This window comes from Protopterus annectens, chromosome 7.part1 (genome assembly GCF_019279795.1).
Source record: "Protopterus annectens isolate FY-2018-M chromosome 7.part1, PAN1.0, whole genome shotgun sequence".
Classification (NCBI taxonomy): Eukaryota; Metazoa; Chordata; order Ceratodontiformes; family Protopteridae; genus Protopterus; species Protopterus annectens.
In genome coordinates, this window is record NC_056740.1 from 4,543,818 (window position 1) to 4,553,519 (window position 9,702).

Sequence of the window (9,702 nt, forward strand, 5' to 3'; positions counted from 1 at the left end):
ACTCATATTCAGGCAAATCAGTTAGTACAGTTTCACAAAATGCACCCTACCCCAACTATATAACATTTCTGATAGATGTCTTCTGTATTGTTCATGCAAGGATGTTTATTTCACACAGACATCTTCCCCATTGCTATGTGACAGTCATATAATACACTTTTTCACTATGCAGTCCTTACTGTACCAAATTGATATGTGATTGGTGTTGCTGCTTCAGCTGTCTTCCATTGACATGCCCTCATCTGCTGTACATTAGGTAGTTTCACCTGTCCTCTTTCCCTGTGTTCATTCCTACAATTCATCTATGTTCCCAATTCAATACACACACTTCCCCTGAGTGTTTATTTTGCATGGCACTCCATGTACCCTTACAGATCATTTGCACAACATCAGTACAGAATGCCATGAATGGGATTTCATAATACTCTGCACTGTATACACTGTCCTGTATTATGTTTGGACCATATACATATTATTCCTCTCAAGTGTTTAGATTTTTGCTGTATGTCCAGAATTTTGCCTTGTATCTTTTGTTCTGTTCCTTATAGTATGTGTGGTTTTCTGTCATATCACTGGGGTAATATCAGGACTGATGCCACTAAATCATTGCATACATTTGAGTTTCAGACTTCAAATCCTTCAGAAAATGTATCTTAACACAAACCTTGTTATCTTAGCACACTTCTAAAGAGCAAATATGCTAAATCTGCCCATATTTCTGGGTCATTGCCCCCTCCCATTATGTTGGGCATTGTCCAGATTTATTGCACTAAGAAATTGAGAGCTATAAGAACTTTATAGGTTAAGCCCTGATGATCACTGTGGCATTCCACGCAAACATGCTAACCGACTGTGCTCTAATGTAAACAGGATTGCTATTCATGTTGTTTTACACTGTTTCCTGTCTGGCAACACTGTTGCCATCCAGAAAATCACACTTATTTATGTTTAAATGTGGTGCACTGTATTAATATGTAATGAGTGTTGCTGCTCTCAGTGCATCACTATGAAAACTTGTAAATTCCATGTAAGCTTTTCGCGAAGCCTACACAGAGTTTAATGAATCCCAGGGATTGTTTGTGTTCCTAAAGAAATCACCGTTACTTCAAGTCAAGTTTTACCACCGTTGATGTGAAGTGATCATGGGGTTATAAAGGTGAATTAGATCCTAGGTAATTCTGCCAAAATGAAATGTAAACCAGTGCACAAAAGATTAATTACAAATTATATGAAAGCAAAATAGTCACTGTGTAAAACTAACTGGAGTGATGTGTTCAGTGGAAAACTGCAGATGGAATGTAGACAGTTTTGAAAAAGTAATTGTTTAAGTGTAAAGAATAACAAAAAAGATGTTGGGCATGCTACACCTAAAGAAATCCCAATCCCTCCGAGCTACACGCTGTAGGGACCTAAACCTTGTCACCGCAATAAACAGATAAAGGAATGAAAATCGCCAATGAATAAAACCAAAACACCGGTTTATGGCAAACGCTGAGCCAGAAACACGTAACTGGAACAGCAAAGCACAACAGCACAGCCCGTTAAAGCTAGTATCTCCAAATCAATCGTTGTATCCACAAATAATGCCAACTGCTAAAATCTTCTTTATTGTGATGATAAAACAAACTTTGAACTGACATAAACCATAATCCACTAGTTTAGCGCTTTCATCTGCTCAGCGCAGACTTCTTCAGAACTAGTGAATAAGACAAAAAACAACATTTAAAAAACCTTTTTGGCGCTAATACTATAATCATCTCTTAAAGGAACATAGTATTCACTATAACAAAGGAAACATACTATTCTCAGTGCTGAAAAATGTGGATAATTAAAATATGGATGCTTAAAATAGCATTTTGACTTTCTTTTCTGCTTGTACCTTTATGCACTGCAACAGATTCAAACAATATCACCAGCTATTGATCATAAATATACAAAGCTTTAAAATTAATGATAGTACTTGAATTCTTAAAATCTCAATATAAAATGTTACTGGTGCTTAAATATATGAATGTAATATATATACATATATAAATATAAATATTAATATAAATATATAAAATATAAATACATATGTATGAAATATTTAAATAAAATTAATATTTGCAACGATTTTGGTGTACTATGACTTATTTTATAAAAAACTGCAACTGCTAAAACATAACTTATGTATACCTGAACTACTATGTATAATTATGTGTTTTGGTATAAATACCACAATAAACAGGACATGCTGGAGGGATAGATTCCTGTCCCAGAGACTTCCTATACTCTGGAACAAGCTACCCATCTATGTCAAGCAAAGTTCTTCATTAGCACTCTACAAAAAAACTTGATGAGTGGATGGGAAATAGGAAATACACCCCGGGGTTCCATAAGAACAAGATACCTGACTAAGGTGAGAGACAAAATATATAAAAAATGGAAGAGAGGTCAACTTTGAAAACTGAAATAAACAAGCTGGACATACAAATTAAGCATAGTGTGAGACAAGAGCAAGAAAAAATTGAAGAAAATTTATATAAAGATATTCAGCATAACATGAGCTCTTTTTATAGATACATAAGGTGTGGAAGGAGTAAATACATACACATTGATAAACTGTGTGTAGATTCTAAAATGTGTTCTCTGACACAACAGATTATAGATCTATTTACAAAATCTCATCAAAAACAGTTTGGCTCCACAAAGGGGGTGATAAGTCATCTTAGTGGCAACCTCGTAACCTCAGATACTGGAATTAAAATTAGATTATGTTGAAAAAGAACTGTGCAAACTGGATCCAAAGAAAGCACAGGGAGGAGAAGGAACTGGGAATAATGACCTGAGAACACTTCAGCAAGAACTTACATTACCATTATATCTACTATTTAGTAGGTCATATAAACATGGATGCATTCCTCAAGATTGGAGACATGCGCTTATTAAAGCTGTCTTTAAGGGAAAGTTGTATAGGACAAACCCAGAGTCATACAGACCCTTATGTCTACTTTCATGTTGTGGAAAAATATGGAGAATGTAATAGTGGATAAGTTATTGTTAGAATTGGATAGGTTGGGACTTGAAACCATATATCAGCATGCATATGTTGAAAATAGATCTATTGCCACCTGTAACATGGTGTTCTATAACAATATAATAACAGCTGTGAATGGAAAACTGTGCTGTGATATAAGTTATATAGATTTAACTTTGGCATTTGACAGGGTCATACACAAAACCTTAATCAATAAATTAAAACAACTAGGTATTGATGTATTCTTGATAAGATGTATAGCTGCGTGGCTTACAAATAGGACATGGTAAGCATCATACTAAGTGGAAAGGTGAAATTCTTGGTTACAGTCAGGGTGATCATACTGCAAGTGGACAGGTGAAATTCTTGGTTACAGTCAGGGTGTCCCACAGGACTCTGTCTTAGGCCCTTACTTGTTTAGATTGTATCTTTCAGACCTAATTTGTTTTATCTGAGGTGTTAAAACAGTCTATATGCAGATGACCTGAAAATGGGCAAACTGATTACACGTGTTATAGCTAAGGCATGTCTGCAAAAGAACTTGACTAAATTGACCATTTGGACACAGGAGAATAATATGCTGATAAAAACTAAGCATATGAGATTTGGGAGGCATAAACTGAAAGGTAAATAGTTAATACAGCACACAGTGATTGAAACTGTAGATTCATTTAAGGACCTGGGTATATGCATAGATCTAGTTTTGAATTTTTCCTAATCATATCAACCAATTGATTAATGATAGTTATAGAACTATAGGTTGCATGAAATGATTTATAAAGTCTAGGAAATCAGAAATGATGAAGTCATTGTTTGTTAGTTACATTAGACCAAAACTTGAGTATGGAATAACAATATGGAAACCTTGTAAGAAAACTATCATGATTAAACTGGAAAGAGTACAGCAGAAATTTACCAAGGGTATCCATGGATATGAAAATTAAAGTTATTATGAAAGACTAACATACCAGAATTTGTCCAGTATCTTTTATAGATATCTAAGAGAAGATCTTATTCAGGTATATAGGGCATTTAGAGACAACTACCTCTGGGACTGTTTGGGGTATCAAAAAGTACTAGAGAATCATCAGATAACCTATGTAGAAAATTCTATAGGAATGAGAAGTGTACTAATTGGTTCTCTGATAGAGCAGCTGATGCATGAACAGACTACCAAATTACATTAAAGCAAGCACTAGTTTAAATATTTTTAAGAACAGTCTGGACAGTTATTATGGGAACAAGTGTTTTGGTATATTGGCAGGCATGAAGGGCGTTAATGCCCGTGCTTGAAATATTTGTATGTATGTAGAAATATTGGTAAAAGTATTGCATGTTATGTACCCAGCAACACAAGTACAGTGTTTGGACCCATAACAAAGGCTCCTAGTGTGAGTGGGTATGCATCAGGGTTCAGCTCTGAGCCCTCTGCTGTTCACACTGGTAATGGACTACATTAGCAAATAGGTTGCGGGGTACAGATCATCAAAGTTGTTGTATGCAGGCAATACTGCACTTCAGTTAGAATTTGAATAAGATGTTTGGCAAATGATAGGGGACTGGAATGCAAAACTGAATGTACATGGGATGAAAATGAGTACAGACAAGGTAGTTATCCATGCAGCAAATGGAGGAAATTAGAAAAAGCTGAAAACTGAGATAGAAGGGAAATAGTGGAACAGTTTAACAGCTTCAAGTATCTGTTGAGGAGAAGAGATGTCTGAATGAGGAGGTCAAAGCCAGAATCAGAGGTACAGCAATCAAATGGCACAGAGTGCCAGGAGTAGTGTGTAACAGGAGAATGCCAAAGAAGTAAAAAAGTAAGGTGTACAAAACAGCTGAGGAAGCTTGAGGTGATGGAGATGAAGTGCCTGAGACAGGTGGTAGGGTACACACTATGTGACTGACAAATAAATGGGGACATCAGAGCAAAAACCAAAGTACTGCAATTGCAGAGAAGGTCAAGAAGAACAGATTATGATGGTTTGATCACATGTGCAGGAAAGCAGTAGATGATTTGGTGAAGAAGATTTGGGAGAAACAGGAATAATGGAATAGGAGACAGAGATGTCCAGCCAAGAGGTGGATGGATTGCATGAGAGACGATCTACATCAATCCGGCATGACTGTCAAAGAAGGCAGAAGAATGGCACTGAATTGAGAGAGGTGGCAACACTTGACATGACACCTTGACTCCATGTAGAAAAATTAGAAAAAAATGGTTTGGTGATGATAATAATGGTGGTGATGGTGTGGGGACAGGGAGTCTTGCTGAGCTGAAGCTCAGGGACATGTAAAGGAAACAACATTCCTGGTAATTACCATGGCATTTAAAAACTGAAAAATTATGATCTATGCAATTCAGAGACTGCTTGTGCACATGAAGTCAAGAAGTGTTGGCTAATATTTTTTATGGATGGCTTTGGCCATCATACTCCATGGTAGCTTTTGATTACCCGGCAGCTTTAATTATAGCCATTCTAAATTCAGACTTGCTTCAGGATCAGCATGTTTATAATACCTACACCATTTTGGTCTCAGAGCTGAGGTTTTTTGCAATTCCAGGTAACAAAATTGTATCTGACTCCCATTTCAACATATGCATTAAAATTGCTAAACTGTTCAAAGCTTCTCATTGACATTCATATCTGCATGAATGCTTGTATAAAAGCAGTGGTCTTGCCAATTGATATGAATGATCTTCCAGAAGCATCACTGGTGTCATATGATGTTGAAACAGTGTCAGTACATTACTGGATTTCTGTATCCATTAAAGAGAGCAAGAGAAAACAGCGGTACTGCATGCATGTATGAATATTATTTTCCTTCTGCAATTGAGAGTTGGTAAAGCCTCTGTGAAATATATTCTTGAAGGAGCAAAAAAGCGCATTAAATAAAGTGTTAAATGTCACCATCAGTGGTCACTGTCTGGGGGAGGTATCTAGGGAAGCAAATAAGTTCTCAAATATTATTAAGACCCACCTTTAATAAATTCTGTGAAAAATTTACAAAGCCTCTTTTTTAGACTGATGGAACACAATGGTCATTTCAATGTTAAGTGGGAATCAAAAGATCTACAACCTTGGAGCTCGCCAACACTATGCATGAGGTTGGCAGAGTCATCACATATTGGAGGTCAGTGGCAGACACTTTGGAGATTTTAGTTTTTGAATAAATATGATCAAGTCTGAAAGTCCTTATCTGCATTGCACAACCCTTAGTTGTGGTGCAGTGACAAGAACTTGAAGAACAATGTTGCTGCAATTATGTATCATTGCATGACACTGAGTGTATTGCTGAAGAATTGTAGAAAATATTGTTATTCATCTGATGAAGGAAAGACTTCAGGATTTTAAAGAATTTTCAAGAGTAGCCATATCAAGCCATTATAGGTTCATAGGTTCTTAGGTTCATAGGTGTGTACTAGGCTAATGGACCTGGAGTCTTTACAAGCCTAGCTCATAGAAGTGCCCTGGCATCGTGCCACCCAATGTTAGTTCCCAGTGCCTCTATCAAGTAGAGCCACTGGAGTGATCCCTTGAGTGAATTTTCTGTTTCCCATCCACTCATCAAGATTTCTCTTGAAGAGAGCCAATGAGGTGCTCTGCTTGACATGTATGGGAAGTGTATTCCAGAGCATGAGCAGTCTCTGGGTTATGAACCTGTCCCTATAGCATATTTTGTTAATTGTGGTAATGAGGTTGAGGTCTCTGGAGCATGTGGTGTGGAGGGATTGGGATTTCTTTAGATGTAGCATTTTTAACAGAGTTGGGTCAGATATGGCTTTGTAAGTCAAGCAGAGATTGCCTTTTAATAGATGATATGAGACAGAGAATAGCTGGAGTTTTGTGAGGCTGCCCTTGTATGACGTGTTTAAGGCCTAGGATCCTCTTAGTGAGGTACTGGTGTGGCCTTTCCAGCTGTTGCATGTGTCTAGTGAGGTACATATACCTGTAGGCAAAGACAAAGCCAAGCCAAAGCAATATGGTACAAAGTTTAATACAAAACATCCACACCAAATAAGCGGTTTTGTTTCACCCAGTGAAACTTCATCAGAATAATTTTCTGATGAAGTTTCCATGGGTGAAATTAAAGCGCTTATTTGATGTAGATATTTTGTATTAAACTTTATACCATATTGGTTTGGCTTGGCTTTGTCTTCGCCTATGGGTGTATGGACCTTTACTGGCTTTCTTTTCTGCACTGCTGTGGAGTTTTGACATTTGTATTATTTACAGCATTTCCTGTGGTTACTAGTCTAATGAGGTACATGCTAAATGGGGCATTATACTCAATGACTGGCCTAATGAGGAAAGAGTAGAGAGAGATGATGACCTCTTTCTTCCTGGATGTAAAACCCTTGGTAGTGAGATGTGCCACACAGAAGGACTTTCTGACCACAGTGGCAATGTGGTGGTCAAAGGAGAGGTTGCTGTCAACCTGTATCCCCAGATCTCTTATAACACCTTCAGTGTTCAGTGGGCTCCCATCAATGTGGTAATTAGTGGAATCTGAGTTTTTCCCAAAGGGGATGACAATGCATTTGCTGTCATTAAGCTTAAGGCCATGGTTTTGACACCAGTCATTGGTCTTAGTGAGGCCTTTCTGTAGGATGGCTACATCACTTGAGGATTTAATAATGGCTCCCAGCTTGCAGTCGTCTGCTAACTTGGTCAGCCAGAGTCCCTCCATGTTGGCCTGGACTTCTGAGAAGTAGATGCCAAATAGAAGAGGACCCAGGACCGACCCCTGTGGGACTCCACTCGTGACTGGTCAGCAGTCTGACTTGGAGTCCACTACTTTCACACTGTGGGTTCTATCTGTGAGCCAGTTTGCAACCCACCTAGTGATATAGGGGTTGATGCCTAGTTTGGTGAGTTTATCAATAATTCCTGAGTGGGGAATGGTAGCAAAGGCCTTGGCCAGCTCGAGGTAGACTGTATGAACTGCCTTGCCCTCATCCATTATCTTTCACATGGCTTTATAACTGTTGAATAGAAGTGAGGTACAACTAAAGAAATAATATTCTGACCTTTTCAACTGACCTGTTGCACATTCATGGACATTGAACAGGCCTAAGGAACACACTCATGTATATTTCATATCATTTTAGTAGACACTTATAGTATTAACCAGCTACACATATATGTAATTCTTACCCTGAGGCAACTGAATGATTCCAACACTAATTCCTGAAATGACATCTCCCAGCAGCAAATCCCGGAAAGGATACCGAGGTAACCAATAGAAGACAGGGAAGAATTTTAGTAACAAACCTTTGGCCTTCCGTCCTGAACATCTGTATAAAAATAAAACAAAAAGTGTAGATTTTAATTAAATTCCAACATGTCCACAAATGGTAATATATAACACCATCTTTGTAGTTTTAAAGAAAAAAAATGTGTTTATCATAGTAACTCTATGACAAGAACTTAATTTGTTAATTAATGTCTACTGTCATTTGTTGAGAGGTATTTAATGCTATAGACTTGCTGTCATGGCCCACAGCAAATCAAATAATGGTCTCACATGATTATTGTGACATTATAATTGATATTTCTAATTTTTATTTACTTATTGTTTATTAATGGGTAAGTGAACTTATAATATAAGGACTCTGTTTAGACATGACCTTTGCCACAGGATACAAATAAATAAACAGAATATGGAAGAGAAAACAGGATTATGACCAGATCTTGAGGTGAATTTCTTGACATCTTTATCTAGAACCCAATGACAAAATTTTGTGATTGGTGGCAAGATCATAATCCTTTGGAGTAAATGTGGAGTTCTAGTTGTGTCTGTGTGATAGGTTTGTTGTATGTTGTCACGGTGTGTAACAGCTCTTGAAGCCTTTTCTGAGGTGCACTTTGCTTCTGACTGTAGCAGCCTCAGGTGTGTTAACAGCTTTTAAAACAGTTAGCGACTTTCCAGTGTACTTTTTTAACAGCTGCAATCTGTGTGACAGCATAGGATTAATTTATTTTATAATACTGAAGTTCATACTTAAGAATCTGACAATAATTAGCTTGTCAAGGTAGTTCCTATGTATGAACCTAGCTAAAATAAGGTTATTGTTCTTGTGTTTCTGAACTGCAATTAGTGCACTGCATTCAATACTCAATTAAAACAGTACATTCTCAGCAAATCATCACGGATAAAGAATTTATGTTGATTACAGAAATATGTAAAATAAAGTAAGTTTATTAAATAGCGACAATAAGTCAAGGCTATGAGCTGCAAATTAGCTTCATACTGTGTAGCCCTGGGCTGCAATCAATTAACTGCTGCTTGCTTACTGTACAGCTGTAAGCAAATTGCTTAACCAGACAGTCTTCCTAGGTCAACCTTGTAGAAAGGAATTTACACTTAGTGGGCATACTGGCTTATAGTGTGGAAATAAAAATATAAAATCTAGGACTAAGCTGCAGAAGAACTAGTGCTAATTTAGTGACTAGAGGTATCCATTCATCATAGCATAAGCAAGGATCAATCAGTGGGGCACTCTAATTAAAAAATATCTAGGTCATTATTTCATTATCAAGAGTCCCCCCCCCCAGAATATCAAGGCTGAAGAAACTAGACACCCACTTGGGGTAAAAGGTCATCAATAACTTTTAATTTTAGCACTTAAACCCAATCCATTGCAATGCTAGAATAGCTAGACAAACAGCTATGGTAGTGGG

The 9,702-nt window shown here is 37.3% G+C and overlaps 1 protein-coding gene across 1 annotated transcript in view; it reads right to left on the reverse strand.

The window, feature by feature from the left end:
* The window catches only part of LOC122807521 (solute carrier family 26 member 6-like), a 1,069,142-nt gene extending 1,060,155 nt beyond the window's left edge, over window positions 1-8,987 (reverse strand). The window contains exons 1-2 of the mRNA XM_044078446.1: window positions 8,848-8,987; window positions 8,176-8,315 (exon numbers count right to left, since the gene is read on the reverse strand). Coding sequence (XP_043934381.1) covers window positions 8,176-8,315; window positions 8,848-8,987 — 280 coding nt within the window. The remainder of the gene's footprint in view (window positions 1-8,175; window positions 8,316-8,847) is intronic.
* Window positions 8,988-9,702: the final 715 nt, after the last annotated feature.